This window comes from Melopsittacus undulatus, chromosome 2 (assembly GCF_012275295.1).
Source record: "Melopsittacus undulatus isolate bMelUnd1 chromosome 2, bMelUnd1.mat.Z, whole genome shotgun sequence".
NCBI classification, from domain to species: Eukaryota; Metazoa; Chordata; class Aves; order Psittaciformes; family Psittaculidae; genus Melopsittacus; species Melopsittacus undulatus.
Genome location: NC_047528.1, coordinates 15,673,220 through 15,691,503, shown reverse-complemented (window position 1 = coordinate 15,691,503; position 18,284 = coordinate 15,673,220). Strand labels below are relative to the sequence as shown.

At 43.3% G+C, this 18,284-nt stretch overlaps 1 protein-coding gene and 1 long non-coding RNA gene across 2 annotated transcripts; one reads left to right on the top strand and one right to left on the bottom strand.

Moving 5' to 3' along the window:
* Positions 1-1,415: 1,415 nt before the first annotated feature.
* On the bottom strand, positions 1,416-9,365 carry RAB39A (RAB39A, member RAS oncogene family). The gene is made up of 2 exons (XM_031049622.2): positions 8,660-9,365; positions 1,416-4,558 (listed from the first exon to the last, which is right to left on the bottom strand). The coding sequence occupies exons 1-2, from the start codon at positions 8,980-8,982 to the stop codon at positions 4,132-4,134; spliced, it is 750 nt and encodes a 249-aa protein (XP_030905482.2). The 5' UTR covers positions 8,983-9,365; the 3' UTR covers positions 1,416-4,131.
* On the top strand, positions 9,198-17,668 carry LOC115946608 (uncharacterized). Its single transcript, XR_004080654.2, has 2 exons — positions 9,198-9,742; positions 15,378-17,668. It is a non-coding gene; the product is annotated as an uncharacterized lncRNA (long non-coding RNA).
* The last annotated feature ends 616 nt before the right edge of the window (positions 17,669-18,284 follow it).

The following is an 18,284-nucleotide window of genomic DNA, read 5'->3' as shown; positions in this document are numbered from 1 at the left end:
GGCAGAGTAGAGGGGGAGGAGAACCTCTTACCCTACTAACCACACCCTTTCTAACGCACCCTAGGATGCCATTTGCCTTCTTGGCCACAAGGGCACATTGTTGGCTCATGGTCATCCTCCTATCCACCAGGACCCCCAGGTCCCTTTCCCCTTCACTCCTTTCCAGCAGGTCAACCCCCAACCTGTACTGGTACATGGGGTTGTTCTTCCCCAGATGCAAGACTCTACACTTGCCCTTGTTGAATTTCATCAAGTTACTCCCTGCCCAACTCTTCAGCCTGTCCAGGTCTCGCTGAATGGCAACACAGCCTTCTGGTGTGTCAGCCACTCCTCCCAGTTTAGTGTCATCAGCGAACTTGCTGAGGGTACACTCAGTTCCCTCATCCAGGTCGTTGATGAAAATATTAAACAGCACTGGTCCCAGCACTGACCCCTGAGGGACTCCACTAGTCACAGACCTCCAGCTAGATTCTGCACAATTGACCACAACTCTCTGCCTTCTTCCTTTCAACCAGTTCCTCACTACGTGATCATCAAGCCCACACTTCCTTAGCTTATCTATGAGGATGCTGTGGGAGACAGTATCAAATGCCTTACTGAAATCAAGAAAAACCACATCTATCACTTTACCATCATCCCTCCACCTAGTTACTTCCTCATAGAAGGCTGTGAGGTTGGTCAAACATGACTTCCCCCTGGTAAAACCAGCTTGATGCATAAATCTATGCCATACCAAAAGTATAAATGAATAGTATGAACATATGGTCCACCCGGTCTAATGGAAGGTGTCCCTGCCCATAGCACAGGGTTGGAATTAGCTGATCTTTAAGGTCCCTTCCAACCCAAACCATTCTATCATTCTGTGATAGGCTCCTCAAGTTTTTATCTTGGTTCTGCTTCTTGTACAGGACAGATGCAATTATAAGCAAGCCAAAATTTCTTCATGTACAAATATTATCTTAATGTGTAAATATTTAAATGAGGAGAGGAAGATATTTATTCTTATCAAACTAAAAATAAACATTTTAGGAATCCAAACCAGTACTTAATATCCATTTGCCAGGCCTATGAATCCAAATACAAACTGCTTACTATTTCAACAGGCTTTTCCTTTTTCTAACTGGGATTTACCAAACTTTAATTTGCAAAGATGTGGTGTTTTCTTAATAAATAATTTCTACTTATTGATTTGACTGCCTGATGAGATTTCTCTAATTTCTGTGATTTCTGGAAATTTCATTCTGGTATCAGTATCTGCCCTTCATTGGGTTAAAAAAGAATATACATGCACTGAAATATAATCCATTCTACAGCCTATTTGAGCTGTTACTTATTTACTGTACTGCAAAGTATCTGAGAACAAAATGATAGACTTTATCAAACCATCTATCAGATATTTCTATTAACTGCAAATGTGTGGTGAAAAGGTATAGTAATGGTTTAATATATCATGAAGACAGACAATGTTTGAATGTACATGTTAATCTACATTTTTAGGAATTACAAATAAGACAACTATATGCACAGTGAACTTGTCTTCTAGTTGCATTGACAATACCAGTTCCTTACACAGTTGAATCTGGTTAAAAGCTCTATTTCCAGTGTAATAAATGTGACACTGTAGGTACAACACTGACAGCAGAGATCATTAAGGCTCTGTTCTGGTGACTGTTCATTTCTCTGTGTGTACCTCCTCTCTATTCCCCTCTTCTCCCAGTCCCTTCCCACTCAACACACCTGATTTTTTTGTCATACAAAATGAAAAGCTCATTGGTTCCATAGTATTCAGGAAGAAAAGTTTAGGATAAAAGATTTTAACCTGAAAGTACTGAAATGTATAATGAAATACAGGTTCACAGTAATAGCAATACCTTGTACTTATAAAGCTGTTTTAATATTTTTGATATTTTTTTTTTTGGTATGGCATAGGAAATTAATATCCACATCCCAGGATGCTAAACACTCTACAACAGGTTGCACACAGAGAAAAGAGTCCAGACTGAAGATCATACAGTCAGATTAAGTTTTAGCAGTCTTTGTGAATTCAGGGAAGAATGATAATCTCTATTTTTGAGATACAGAAAAAGATGAGGCACAGAAAGTATAAATGCCTTGCTCAGAAACACACAGTGAACCAGTGGCAGACTTTAGGGCTGTTGACTCCCCAGCCACCAATTTATTTGTTGACCCATTTTGTCCTCTTAAACAACTAAGAGAAGATCTTGAGATATGTAACATCAGCCTAGTATCATAAGGGGAATCAGCACACAGCCTGATTCTGCACCTTTGGCATCTGTAGTCATGTTTACATTGTAAAGAGGGCCAAAAATGCCCTCAAATCAAAACTGATTTGGTGTAAATGACTAATATATGTAGTTTAATAGAGAATCAGGCTCACAGCAGTTACTTTGTGGCATGCTGAGACTAGAATTAACTGAATTAAGGCTGATTCCTGTTTATATTAAGGCCTTTGAATCCTTCTAAGACAGTGTAACTGTGCCTCAGTGCAAGTGAGACTCACTTAGAGGAAATTAACTATTCAGTTCCCTTTGAAACCAATAATTTTAGTGTTTCTAAATGAATAAAATAACTGGAATAACTATGGAATACTTACAGAAAGATTGTAAAAGTTCTTAAAAGTAACCTCAGGGAAAACCAATTATATGTTTGTTGGGGAAAAAAAAAAGAAGAAAAAGTTAGATTAGACAGACTTGTTGCCTGGTATTGAAAACTGAGAATTGTAACATGGTAACACACTTTTGTATGAAGATAACTGGCTTGATGTTTGGTGGCTGTGAGTATGCCCAGATAAATTGTAGATGTTTATCAACTCTGAGATCAAGTCATCTTGTTACACTACTACAATAAAATAGAAATAGACTTATTTGGTATTTAAGTGCTAGACATACAGGGCATAGTTTGCATAAAGCTAGTGTTTGTTATATTCAGAGGAGTAGGAAGATGACCTCAAGCCCAATAAAATGCTACATGATCACAGATTTCTCCTATTATTATTGTTATGAAAAGTTACTATATGTTGCTTTCTCACAATAGAGATTCTCCAACTTTGCCCTCTGTAGCCAAGCATTATCTTAGAAATTTTCTTCTCGCTATTCATAACACTTTTGGTTTTAAAACCTTTGTTTTTTAGACAACAGTTTAACATATGCTGCCTGAGAATAAACAAGTCCTTGCTCTATTCAAATTTAAGGCCTGGGTCCCCATTGGTTGCAGCACTTTTGGACCTACTTTTACTCCTGGTTAGAAGTAGATTTATTTTTTAAAGCTAATAGGGAATTTGTTTGTGTAAATTAAGATAAGCCCTTAGGCATCAGTGTGGCTGTGATAACTTCCCAGCTGAGAATCCAGCCACCGAAATATAACTCCCCTGGCTGGGAAATCTGTTCTGTGCATGAGTCACACAAGAGTTGGATCGTATGTAATGTTACATCTAGTTTCATTGGCAATTGAGAAAATATTTCATAATAAATTTCATTGCATCTATTCCCCATTTTCATATACAAAAAAATCATCTTTTCTGAAACATTCCTTTTCTTTAGTAAGGCTCGTATTCATAGTCGTATCAAAAGTGTTTGCTATTGGAGCAGTCTTCCAGCTTGCTTTCTTTAGTTACCTTTATTATTAAATTCTACAGCATTCTAAACTTCAATGGTCATTAGCAACCCTGCACTTGAGTAAAGAATCACATTAAAAAAGTATAAGGTACAGTATTTTCTTGTTCAAAACTAAGGCAGGATGAATGAAAGTAATGAGCTCCTCTGATCCTCACCTAGCGAGCCTTGATTTTAAACAGTATTCAAAATACAAAGCCCAGGCAAGGATGCTGTCACAATGATTATTGCACTTCTCAGTGTCTTGCTATAGGATTTTTCCTTTAGTAAGATATAATTTCTTTTCCTGAAGACCACATGAAGTTATTATACTCTGAAAAGAAAGCAAGCTCTTAAAGTTTTATGAAATTATGATCTAGTCAGAAGGATAAAAAAACCCAAATTACCATTCTATGATTCAGCTATGTCATGATCTAATATTGTTTCAAAATTATGATTCTGTTATTTAGGTTAGCATCATGTTCTGAACACGTGACATGCTCTTTGGCATGCCACAGATTCAGCAGATACACTGTCTTCTGGGCTTTACAGCTTCTTCTGATGAATGTACAACATTTGGAACAAAGCCACTCTTGACACCTTCCCATCCATCTTGTATTGAGATTTCTCCTTTTTTTACAAGTTCATAGATGTCTCGTGTAAGAATTGTAAAGGATTCTTCAACATTCGTGGCATCTTTTGCTGAAGTTTCTATATATTTCATACCACAGTCAGATGACAGTTTTTCAGCTTCTTCTCTTGTAACCTCACGCTGTGACACTAAGTCACATTTATGTCCTACTAACAGGAACACAATCTGAAAGGGCTGCACATGCATTTTTGCTTCTTCCAGCCAGTCTTTCACATGCTCAAAAGATCGGCGATTTGTGATGTCAAATACCAATAGGCCACCCACTGAATTGCGGTAATAAGAGCGTGTTATCGATCTGTGAAGAAAAAAAAAAAGTGAAAATTGAATTACATTTTCACTTTACTCATAAATAGATCACTTTTCCAAGTGGCAATGTGGTTTTATCTACTGTAAGTTTTATGAAATACCTTTGCTTTTGAAAACTACTTTGACTTTATTAATTTACCTTCTACACACAAAAAATGTTCCTTTTTAATTTTGTTTGTACAATCAAAAGTTGCTTTCTAAATGTTCTTGAAGCCAAACCCTCTAGTGCAAATTCTGAACGCTGAATTATTCTGCAAAGTACTCTGCATTAGCAAACTGTGGCATATGTTCACAGAATAAAATACATATATTTGTCAAATACTTGTTGGTGTTGAAGTCTGAGTCCTTCAGTTCTATACAACTGTGGACTTTGCTTTGTTCTAATCAATTATTTCAAACCAAAATATGGAGGCAGATAATGAGAAACCTGGAGCCTAAGCTTGCCAATGTACAAGCATATCCTTTTGCATTCCCTGCAGAAAAATTCTTAGAAAAGCTTGTACAGATGATCATAATTCTTTGTGCTTGAAGAAATCAACAAGTAACAGACTCAGAAAGGAAATTCTCTAAACAAAACTATCCAAGAGTGACTGAGCTGGGCAAATACAAACTACTTACAGCATGGGCAAGGAACTAAGTATTAAGAGGGAACAACAACACTTTGATATTGAATGCTGTGAGGTTCCTCCAGATGGTTCTATATTTGAAATTGCTGGAGTTGAGACTGGTCCTCAAGAAGTTGTACTTTATGATGTGCAGTAATGATACTTGGAATGTTCTTCCAAAGGATAGCTTTGAAGACTCTGCCTTTAATTTGGAATATTTATTAAATGAAGATCTTAAATTCTTTTGTAAATTATGGCTTTCCATGCAGAGTATGTGTTGGTTCCGCTAATTAATTCTGCCTAAACTACCATTATGGAAGGGGAAAATACTGTCTAGGATAGAAGTCATTCTTTTAACTTAATGTCAGGTTCAAGATGTAAGACCCTAATGAATACTGTCGAGAAAAGCCTTAGTGATGGCCACTGAACAACTGTTTCTGAAAATAAAGGTGTACTAATCACATCAGCCTGTTGCTTGAGGGTGACTTTAAACTAGTCAGAGTGTTTCTTTCTCATTATGTCCTTGCTGATCTTTACCAGATGAACCAAACTTTCACTAAAAGCTTTATCTAATTTTGAAGACTTATTTTCGTACTATGACTAAAGACTACATCGTAATGGTAATAATTTTGAAAATACATGTTTCTTACTCCAAAACAATAAGAACAGTGTTTTATTTTCAAGCCATGTGTTAGAACGGAACATATCCAATATCACAATCTACTAAAAAGTGGGTTAATATAATTGAGGCATCCCCACAATATTTTGTCCCTGTGTTCTTGAAATGAGCTCTCAGTCTTAGCCTCACTACCAAGCACTTTATAGCCTTTGGAGAGTTTTGTAATTTAAATATATTGTTGAATTTAAATACAGGAAAATAAACAAACAAATAAATCACAGCAAAGTAGACAATGTGGAACACAGCCAAAGCAGCAGATTGCTCTCAATGACAGCTAACCACAACATAGAAAGAAACATAGGGTATCCCCCTAATTTACCTTAGTCTGCATTGCTGACCTAAGTCTGCACTAAGCAAATCTGCAGGTTCTTGTTCTAGAAAGGTGTTTGATTAAGTTGTTGATTATGTTGTTGTTGTCCATATGGCACCTTGCCCAATGGGAGATGCTGCTCAGTGATGTCTACTGATGTCAAAGTAAATACAGTCAGTAACTGCCTTGTCTGGGCTCACAATAAACAAACTATCCTGCACCAGCATTTGCAGCTTGCTCATCCTTCTTGTGGAAGTGGTGAGAATGACCTTGTTTGAGAAGTAAAGTAAGCAGTATGTGTTAAAAATGGTTTCTAAGACCAAACTAAGTTCAACTACAGCAGCAGCAATGAACTAGACACATGTAAGAATTTTTCCAAAACAATTTCTCCAAGGAAATAAGTGCGCTCTTTCAAGAGCATGATGGCAGGTGTGTCACACCATAATTGTCCTCAGGGAATGTCACTAATGCCTGGAATCAAACGAAGGGGGTTATTATGCAACCAGTAGTTTGTTCTGGATGCAAGGAACTCCACAGGCAGCTTTAAAGCCAGGTTTTAACTCCTATGAAGTCCCACTGCAAGCAGTCGAGCAGAACAGGGAACAGAACTGCAATCTGCCTGGTGTTCCACAAAATTATATTACTTCTTGGAATAATTAGTTCTTCCCCAAGACCATCTTTGCTGGTGATCTGTAGTTTTCTCCATTAGCAGAGAGCAGAATGTGCAATATTTTAACCTGTGGTGTGTAACTTAGTATAATATTTATAATTTACTCGAGTAAGTGTAAAACAGACTATACAATCAATGCTGATATTTGGTACAGCAACTGACAAGAAACTCTAGGCAGAAACACAAACACAAATGTTTAAAACTTCTTCCTTCAGTTTGCAGGGTCTGGGTATTAGAAAAAACACAGATGATTTACCATTTACTAATGGTAAATTTAAAAGCAACTGACTGCATGACTCATCACAGCACATCCCCTGAGCATCCCCAGGTTAAAGGATGGCTATCATTTGATTTTAATTGTATGCAAAACTCTATATTTGCACTCCTTTCGAACAAGTGCCTTGTCACTGGCCATCCCGACTATTTGTCAGCAAATTCAAACTAAAGAGGTCACATGTTCTTAGTCACTTGTTTGTAACTATTTTACTTACTTTGCTGCAAAGCACAAGGAGGGTGAAAAATGCTAAGAGCTTGCTATTATCACTGTTCATTACTTTGCTAACCCTTCAGAGGCCTGTCTGCAAAAGGACTCATGCAAAAAGACTTATGAAGTTGTGACTCATGCCAGCTCAGGGAAGTTTTTTGTTGTTTCACTGCAATGCTTGTTATTGGAAAACAAAAAGGTTGAAGTCCCCTGGTAAAATAGTGAAATCCCAAATCCCACCTCCTCATCTGAGTGTGAGAACAGTTGTTCAACAACTGTTGCAGCTGAACACAGGGAACATGAAAGAACCAATTCTGGCCAGTGAGAAGACCTATTTCAGCCCTCCTGCTAACACCCAGACAGTGTGTGGGTCAGGCACCACGCATTAGCCTTCCACCTGAGTTCATACCTACAGAACCACAAGCCCAAACTGAAATCCACACACAACTCACCTCAGGTGGCAAGCATCACAGACAGAGCAGAGCCACAAGAGTGGGGGAATGGTAGTACCAGTTTGCATGTTGGGGAATGACTATGACTCTTTGGAGAGCAGGAAAAGAGGGTTTGTTTGTGACAGTGAGGAGAAAGGAGAGGATTTAATACTCAGTGCAGCATCTGAGGTAGTTTAGCTGTACTATGACAGAGGTATTAGTGAAGGCTCCTGGCAACCATCAGTGCAGAGCAGATGCAGAAGGCAGATAAAGCACTGACAAGGGTCCGTAGCTGGCTGGCTGGTGGCTTCCACACCATGGAGGCTGTGCTGGAAGGGGTAAAAACAGGGAGGTGACCTGCTCTCTCCAGATCACATGGGAGGAAGAGTTAATGGCAGAGTGAAATACTGCAGGGGAGGCCGAGTTCGGAGGTGATGACAAAGTAAGAAATGCAGAGTGAAGCAGGGGCCTCCTGCTGCAAAGAGGGAAGAAAATGTGGAGAAGGGATTGCTACCCTAGGTCCAGGGCTTCAGGGCAGAGATGGGGGAGGGAAGGAGAAACAGGACAAGGCCACTTGTTACCCCCTAGTGTGAGCTGGGAGGGGAAGGGTAGCTGTTCCCTGGTGGGTATGAAGGGAAAGGGTGGGGAAGGAGGAAGCTCCTGGCTGGGGGTGAAGGGGCACCAGCAGGCAGTGAGGCTGGATGGCAGTGGGGTGGTGGAGGGCTTGTTGGGGCACAGCAGCCAGGTGGATGCAGTGAGATGTGCCGGGGCCAAGGCAAAGTCCTGGGAACAGCAGATGTGTCGGACGATGAGGGTACGGGGCCAGGCTGCAGACGGGGTGTGCCTGGGGTCCAGTAGGTTTGGGGGGCAACAGTAGAGGATGGGAGGGGGGGAAATCCTGGCTCCTGTACCTGAACCGCTCCTGCCCCGCTGTGTCCCAGAGCTGCAACTTGACCCTCTTGCCGGGCTCGATCTCCACCAGCCGGGAGAAGAAGTCCACCCCCACGGTGGGGTCGGAGTGCAACGGCCCCGGGAAGCGGCCCTCGGTGAAGCGGTGCAAGAGGCAGGACTTGCCCACGGTGGAGTCGCCCAGCACGATCAGTCGGAACTGGTAGATCCAAATCGCCGCGTCCATGGCGGCCCCGGCCTGGCCCGGCTCCGCCTTGGGGCTCTTCCTGGGGTTCCTGCGCGGCCGGTGCCTGCACCGCGCTCCGACCGCCCCAACGCCCGGCATCGGCGCAGCGGGCGGGCGGCGGCGAGCCGTGCGCGGCGCAGGGGAGCTGCTCCCGCGGGTGCAGGACGGGGCCGCGGGGCCGGCCGCGCCGGGCAGGGCGGTGGCTGGCGGGCGGAGGCCGGGTGCCCCCGCCCCGCTCCCGGGGCTCCCACCGGCGGCCCTGGCGGGGCGGGGCGGGCGGTGCCCGCGGGCGCTGTCCCTTCAGCACCGCGCTGCCCGCTCTCGCCGCCGGACCCTGCCGCCCCCGGCGCTGCAGCCGCGGAGTGCGCGGTCTGCCCGCCCCTCACTCCCGCTCTGCGGTGGCGCGGCCAGCCCGGCCCTCTCCCGCGGCACGGCGGCGGACAGCGCGGGCAGCTGGGCTCCGCATCGCGGGGGCTCTGCGGAAAGGAGCTGCGGCTGAGACGCTGCCCTGCGGCTGCCGCCCGTGCCCAGGGTCCAGCTCACCCAGCAGAACAGCTCCTCCCGCGGGCAACAAGTGTAGGGGTGGTCCAGGAGAACGCGGGTGCTGGGGGAGTGGCGGATAAGGCCGGGATGAAAAATCAGGTGAGAGAGAACCGGGCTGTTAAACAGTGAGATCTGAGAAGAAAAGTGGGAGCTCAAAGGAAATACTGGTGAAGGAGTGGAGGAATCACATCGGCTGGTGACAACGGGGCAAGGAGGTGAAAGGGAGCTGCTGGAGGCCGGGAGCTGAGGAGAAGCTGCCCGCTGGAGCGCATGCTGCAAAGCAGATGGACCAACAAGCAGAGGAACGTGCCAAACGGTAAAGTTGGACTGGGCAAGTGGCGAAAGGGAAAAGAGTTAGTCATCTAGATACTCCTAGACAGAACCATGCAAAGTGGCTTGAGAAAAGGCATAATACTGGAAATGACAGGGACACACACTTTTCATTTCCCAGTGGAATAATGTGAATGTATTGGGCCTCTGTGAAAGTACCTTTATCTATGGCAATAGAACAATTCTGTCAGTAGAGATGCTTGCTGGAGAAATGTCTTTGCCCCTCCTGGGAGCTTTAGCTAAGTATCATGTTATGACAAATCTGCTGAGCAATAGATTCCTCAGATTTCTTTTGAAGTCTGAGAACCACATGGGATAACAATCACTAACAGCCCTCAGATGGTTGGTAAATGCATTAGAGCCAAATAAGCAGAAATCCCAGGACTTCTGGTAAACAGAACTGCAGCAGCTGCTTCTGCAGATTGGGCTGTGGTGAGGGAGCCCTGTGGGGGCAGAGAGCCTGAGAACCCAGCAGAGTAGGCTGGGGGGAGCTGGGAAGTAGGTTGTTGCTGGCAGAAGGTCAGCAGCAAGTGGACACTCATATGAATGGGCACTTTGACAGTAGAAAGGACAGGGAGAGAAGATGGGTGGCATTTCTTATCACACAGCCTGCTGTTTCCCTCTGTTAATGTCAGGCGCAGATTCAACTAAAACCATAACTGCCTGTGGCTGTTTAGGGGCATATCTGAATCCACATTTCTTTTGTAACTCTGAGGAGCAGTTTGTTATTATGAGTATTCTTACTGCCTGAGCCTGGTTTTGTTGTTATTTCAGTGTGTTACGTGGTCACCGGTTTTGCCCTGTAAGCTTGGTTAGACCTTGCAGATCCACAGCATGGATAAGAGAGACTAAGGGCACCTTGGCCTTCACCTGACCAAACACAGGGTGAAGTGAGAAGAGGGGTTTGCATGCACCACTCAGGAGACCATGTCCTCCAGCCCCCAGATGAGCCTGGCTGTGATGTGTACATGTGGCTGGCCCTGAGACACTTGCTCAGGCGATCCCAGAAGCTTCCAGCAGGAGCATGGCATGGCAGCCCAGAATGTGTAAAAGGCACAGCCAGGAGCTGCCAGAGAGATTTATCTTGTACACTGAGCTGAAGCTGCAGGATGCTGCCTGCTCCAAGAATCTGGACCCCACAGGGACCTTCTGGGTTGGCCAGTCAGTCCCCAGGACTTCATGACTGTGTGTCTGTGTGTGTCCCTGAGTGTGCTTCCTATTGAACCTTGCTCATTTCTCCCCTCTACTTTCAACACCCATTCTTGTAAAAAATAAATTGAACATAACTTTGTCTTGACTAGTTGCTCCTTTGAGTAACAAGTAAAAGAATGTTAATTCAGATAAATGAACCTTCAGAAAGGTAGAATCAGTGCAGATCTTACAGCTTTACATGAGACATGATTACAGGTAATTGCTAGGGATCTCTTCTAAATGTTCTGACAAAAGTGGCACTTAGATACAGGAAGTATTTGCATGTGAAACAGAGACATGAGGGTGCCGAGGCACTGACACAGGTTGCTGAGAGAAGCTGTGGCTGCCCCATCCCTTGCAGTGTTCAAGGCCAGGTTGGATGGGGCTTGGAGCAACCTGGTCTAGTGGCAGGTGCCCCTGTCTGTGGAAGGGAGTTGGAACTAGATGATATTCGAGGTTCCTTCCAAAGAAAACCATTCTACAATTCTATGACTCTATATGATATCAGCAGCTCTGAAAGCATACTAAATATGCGTGTAAATATTTCCAGGCTTCCAATGTCTGCTCTGTCTAGCTAAGCTTTTCATTGTAGAAAGCCAATGGTATATAAATTCATGTATATCCAAAGCACAACCTTATATCTTCATTTGAGACCTTTTGGGTGTTAGATGTTAAATGCTACCTAGTGAACACACATTTGTTGTGTCTACTATGGCATGGGCAAGGTAGGTGAATTTTATCTCTAAGTCATTCAGGTTTTGCTACTTTAGCAGTGAGTTCAGAGGCCCTGACAGCACGCAGTCCATCACAATAATCTCTGACCAGCAGGCAGAAGCAGCGATCAAAAATGAGTATGCTTTGAGGAGCCAGAATAGTTAAAGTGGAGTGGTTAAAGCAGCAACATGAACCTGACTTTCCTTCAGACACTTTCCACTACTTGGGCATTGGCAGCCTGAATTTGCTCTTCCCAGGAAGGGTAAAAAAATATCTAAATTCTAGGAAATAATAAAAAAGCCAAACAAACCCAAACTTCCAAATCTATTACATTATTAGCAAAATGACTGTACTAAGTCATAAATCCAAGACCTTTCAATCTAAAAATGCTTATTTCTTATCACATTTATGATTTGCCATGGATTTTTTATCAACCTCTGGTAAGTAGGTAGGTCACCAAGGATGTATAGATCACAGTGCTCCTGAAGAATGTGCACACATGATTAAATGAAAGTCTGGAGAAACACGGATGAAAGTTAATTGATTCTCAACCTCAATCAGTCTCAGACTGAAAAACTATGTGTTCTGCTGCCACCCAAGAACCTAAGAGAACTGAGTGACCAGTTTGGAAGAAAAATCCTATCCTTGCCTGTTTTAATTGCCTAGGCTATTGGTCTGGAGGCTGATAGAGCTGCCAATTTTATCACAGAGTAAGTTTCAATAGAAGTAAAGAGCTCTTCACATATGAAGGAGAAAGGAATATTCTAGAAAACATGGCAGGTGTTACTAGCTTCTATCAGTTGATGGTATTATTAATGACATCCTGTATAGATTTCAACAAATAAATGGTTGGTGAGGGTACTTTTATAATGTCCTATATTTCTGTGTGGTCATATGGTTGTTCACTCAAAGGTATACTCTGACCTCTTAGAAGATGTTCTTGTTTGATGAGGGTGTTCATTATGTTGAGGCAGATATGTGTATGGCAGAGCATAGTATACACCTTAGGGGAAAAAAGCTACACAACTGAGTCATCAAAATCCATGGACAGGTTTATAGATAATAAATATCTAAAAACATATCTAAATAAGTAGCTACCTACATACAGATCCACTTTGTTGATGAGACATTCAAATAGCTCTGTGGAAATGATGCAAGTGAAATTACTTCACAGCAGAATGAACTCACAGAGGCAGTCAGTGAAGAACAGAAACACACAGCTAGAACAAGGAAATCTTCTAACTCCTCAGACCTGATCTTCCAGAAGGATCCACAATAAAACTTCAAAGACAACCCTGGGAACTAGAAGTAGTAACTTTTCAGAATATTAAAATAAAACTCAGTAAGCATTTTATAACCATTAAATACTTTAAAACTTTCGCTCACATCTCAGCAACGGTTAAGCCATACCTGTTCTACACAGGTTAACAACCTGTATCTGATCTTTAGGTCCATCATTGTCTCACCCCACTTTGCCAACTATCTCCTCCCTCAAAATGTTGGTAGTATTATGTTAGAGCAATGACTTCTAGTTTGATGTTTGCTGTGTCTAGATTAGATGTACAAGAATTGTATTCCCCTCTCAAACATCCGTTTACTCCAATGTAATAGAAGGTATGTATCTCTGCAAATCTTGCCATCTTACACATCTAAGACAGCATCTTAGATTGCCACAGTTACAGAAGTACATCTAACTCAGTATATTGTCAAGAAATTACAGGATCATGAAACCTGCTCCACTGAAATACTGAACTGAATTAATGCACACTGACATTTCAGAGTTAATGCCTAAACTGTGTAAGAATCTGCCTTTAAGTGAGTTTAAGACTGCCTTTAGATGAGGCTAAGAACCAAATCCAAACGAGCAATTTATTCTACTATGTAAAATAAGTGAAGTATTTGTTTTCCTTTCCTCCTTTTTGTCATATATCAGTCTTACACCTCACTTTGATTTGTTGTTTGGAATTACTCCTTCTAGTCATACTTTCCTCTGATGAAGTCCATATCCTACATCTCTTTTCTGTTTGGGAAATGCTGATGTGTGAAACCACTCAGATTTCCCATAACAAAGAATGCTCTTTGAGCTTTGTCCCATGGCCAATTTGCACACATTGGTCAGAGGTACTTTTTCTGTAAGCACTGCATCTCTGAGGAAATCCTACAATTCATTACCCCCTATGATGGTCATCTCCTTTTCCCAGATTCCCACTTTAGTCCCAGATGCATTTTATGATAATTTCTGAAAAGGAGTATTATTTCTCTGTCCTGTCCAGTGCCTGCAACAAAGGACAGAGAAGATACTGACAGGTAAATGTAATCATGAGTTAACTCAGACAAGTCACCCTGCACTCTGCAAAAATTAAACAAAGAATTTTCCTGTATGGTGCCACTGAGTTCAGCCTACCTGGAAGAACTGCCCAGATGAACGAGCTATGATTATACCTGCAAGCTTGAACTGACTGGACTAATCCAGTATGAGCTGGTAACACAGGTTGTGTTTCTTTTCTTGTAAATTACTTGGGTGGGAGACTGAAGGGTTACAGGAACTGTGGTGACAACAATTAATTTGCCTCAGGGATAGAAGACATAAAAGAGACAGGGCCATGTGATGAGCAGAGCCATTGCCAGATTATATCAGTGATCTAATATAAAAGGTAATAAAATGTTACAACGATAGCCCTTTGGGAGCAACCACCATACACAGTCATCTAATACCATGTAGAAGATAAAGCCCAGGGACTGCAACACATAGAAACTAAGCTGTCATCCACAGGCCCACCATGTCAACCAGTCAGAATGAGTGATCTGTGCCTCTGGGGTTACTGATATAGGACTGGTCTAAACTAGACCTGTGGGGCTGAAGCTCTCATCTCTGTGTGATGCATTTGCAGAACAGGAATAATTATCCACTTACCCACCCTCTCAGGCAAAGAAATACTAGACCATGTATCACTGAGTACATTAGCACACCATCCAATGTCTTAATGACCACAGAATGCACACTGTGGATTAGAGACAATTTCAAAAAAGTGATGCAAATGCTTGTCTTAGGCTTTGCAGCTGGAAGTAGGTACCATGGTCTTTCACCCTGAATGCTATCCAGTTTGAACCCAACCTTGTTTACACTGGAGGTAGAACGAGTGCCTTCAGGGCAGAAAGTCTTCCCTCTGCCCATGGGAGCCGAAAGCCATTTAAGAGTGACTGAAGAGAGGGAGGAAAGAAGGGGTGGTTTTCTATGAGGGTTTTCTTGCACTCCGTTAGAGAACCAGCTCTCTGACCTCCCTCCCAGGGTTTCACTTCCGCTGCCCCTTCGGAGTCATTCTGTATTACTGTCAGGGATACTACTGTGCTTCCAAACTAAACTGTTCTGTTTCAGAAAGAAAGAGACAAGCCTTCCACCAGTGAAGTCCTGATCCCAGCTAAAACATATTTTGAATTGAAACCGAACTAAGTAGATCTGCTGACCCCAGGAATGAAAATGAAAACTATTACCGACAGGACAAACCCTCACCCTAATACACCTGTCTGAGATCTCTCAAAGACTATTTGCACATCTGTGCTCTCAGATCCCCAGTTTTCATGCCCCAGAATATGTCTGATTTCAACAGGAAAACTCTTTGGTTTTGCAGGAGTCAAAGATGTTTAGGGATTCTTAGTATTCATATCCTGGAATTCTGCTACTCACATGAATGTTGTTCTCTTTTTATCTGCTGAAGGATATGGTGCTGAAGGACAAGAAGCTCCTTAAAGCTGATTTACGTGCCATGGTAGACAAAGCTGAGAAGCAGCATTATCCACTGGAGGGCAGTGAAAGGCTGGGGAATACCTCTGCCTAAATAAGCCCCGTAACTACAAAGATCCTGAGTTGCCCAAGGCTGAAAGAAAACGGTAAAATGAGCATAACTGGCAAAGTTTTGGTAGCAGAGGAGGCTACAGGAGTGACCTGAGTAGGAGAAAGGTCATGGACTGCCCTCCATTCACAGGTGGTTCCAGCTGGCTTGGCAATGGACACCACCAACCCACTACGTGCCAAAACTTGAAGCAACCAGAGGAGCATAGGGCACCCCTGTGAAAACACATTTAACGTGGAGTGGCTGCCGGGAAGCGACGTGTGAGGATACACGGGACGGACGACACAGAGAAGACACAGGAGCAGATATACCCTGAGGGCACTGCAGGCCATGAAGAAATCCCTGTGGGAGCAGGGACCAGCCTGGGGCAGCTGAAAAGAGTAAAAACTGTGGAGTGACAGGAAACGACTACAAATGATGCCAATCTCCTGCGCTGCATTGTGCCTCGCTGAAGGGGCTGAATTTAACACCCAGCAAAAGCAAGGGAAAGAAGGTGTCTGGATTGAAGTGGAGGTCTTTTCCCAAGGCACTTAATTTTTATCTTGTTTTGCAGTACCCCTGAATCAGTAGTTGAAAAATACATAGTTGGTTATGTATAGGTATATGTAGTGGTTTAATACATTAAAAATCAGTGCGATCTCCCAACATGAGACATGGCAACTGAGCAGCCTAGAAAAGGGAAGACCTCATCTTTCTTAAGATTATTAAGATTATTTAGGAGTCAGACTGGCTGTGAATGTGTTATGGGGTGGAGAATGGGGATCTCTGAGCTAAGACTGGCCTTGGAATGGTTCCTAGCAGATTCAACCTTTTAAAGAAACAACAGAGAACAAACGTTAAGGGCAGCAAGCTACTTCATGTCAAAAGGGTTCGCATGCATCTCCTGCATATGGGTCTGGCTTTGCTCCTAAAGATATTTTCGATACATTTTCATCTCCTCTCTCGAAGCCCAGGCTCCTCTGAACGTGCGGGAAGCCACACTCCCACCACTGCACCCCATTGCACAGAGCCGGGAGCTGTAAGCACAAGGCCAGGCACGAAGGGTACCACCGCACCAGAGCGGTGCGCAGGCTGCACACTCAGACACCAGCGGGAAGACAAAGTGCCCCCGAGAGCCCGAGTCAGGTCGGGCTGGCAGGACCAGGAGCCCACAGACCTCCTGCCCTTGCCGCCCCATAGAGGAGCCAAGCCGCCGCACCCCTCGCCCCACAAACACCCCTACGGCCGAGGCCCTCACGCCCGCTGCCATGACTGCCAGCGGCGCATGCGCCAGCCCGTAGTGGGCAGCCGAGCGGGAAGGGCGGGAGGCGGGGGCGCCCGCCGCCGCCCGCCGCCGCTCTGGGGGCCAGGCTCGGCGACTGGTTACGGGCAGGAGCTCTGAACACGCCTAATGAAGTTTCAAATGGAGCTTTTTAACAACAAACGCTTTGACACAAATTGTAGAAAAAGTCTGTATTTTACCTGCCAAAAATCTATGCCTTGCCTTAAAAGCATATTTCAATTAGCCCACTGTGTCTTACAGAACACACAGTGTTTATGTGGATGCATTAGTGATAATTAATCTTGGTGTGTTGTGGTGGTGGTGTGCTATGCCAGGGATGTGTCCGCAGGTCTGTGATAGATGGCTTTTTAAGATGGAAAGAACACTTTGACAAAGTACTTTTTGCTGAGGCCCTGGTAAGCACCTCAGTGCTGAGGAGACTGTCAGTATTTCTCAGGATCAGAGCCACACACAGGTTTAGACATGGACCATTTTTATTGAAAAAGACCCCCCTCCTCAAGAAATAAATTCCAGTTGCTGTGGCCAAGATGCATTCTGTCTTCTCTGCAGTCTCCTGAAAGGATGGTATCTAACAGATACCCTTACAGAAACACCACGATGAATGTTACTTAGAACAATCAGTTATACATATGAAACTATCAGTTTGGAAGATATTTATCCAGCTGCTTTTTAAGAGGGCTATTTTCTGAGCACAGGCCCCTTTCTGGGAAGTGCTAGGCATGCATAGCTTCCCTCAGCATTGCACGTCAGTCACCAGCTCCCTTTGAGCCAGACCTGAAGATAAAAGCTAGCTTACCTATCAACACTTGCTAAACCTCATTAATCAACCATTCAGGTTTTCCTGTTTCATTCAAGTAGATGCATTTATGTCAAACATTTTTTTTGCTGTATCTTTTTTTGCCTGCATCCAGTAGTCACAGATAGCCAAAGCCAGCTGGCAAGCTCAGCTACCTGGTCCTTTGATTTAAATCATTTTTCTCTCCAAGCATTGGCGATGATCCTGAAGTGTGACTAGCTCGAAGTAGAGTTCAGAGGTATATGTAAAGTATATATTGTCAGTCACTCTGAATTTATACCAGTCTAACTCCAATCAAAATCTGGCTTGTGATTTCCAAATAGCAGAACACCTTGTTCTTTCTTTTGTTAAAGTTCTGATTTGTAAGGAAATGGGAAAAGGTCTGACAGTCCCAGGCAGCTCAAAATACAAGTAAATACACATTTGACTACAAATTTATAAAGTTCTTTTTCTCAAGTATACATTGTCCGAGATACTGTACTGTTCCTAACTCCAGGAAGAACATCAATCTTTTCATAAAGCAGAAGTAATCAGAGCTATTTAGAGAAGTATTAACTCACTGTTAATGCAATGTTGATATCAGGAGAGTACCCCTTAGCATGCTGAGAGTGTTGAACAGCCATTGATTTGTATATATTGATTATAAAATCAGAATGTGTCTTGGAAGGGGTCGTTGTAACCTAAGGTATCATAA

What these genes read in the sequence shown, in the direction of transcription:
- RAB39A (XM_031049622.2), bottom strand. Translation starts at nt 8,982, where the DNA reads ATGCCGGGCGTTGGGGCGGTCGGAGCGCGGTGCAGGCACCGGCCGCGC. An exon ending in GCGGGGCAGGAGCGGTTCAG is followed by an intron (nt 4,559 to 8,659) that starts GTACAGGAGCCA and finishes TTTTCTTCACAG; the next exon opens with ATCGATAACACGCTCTTATT.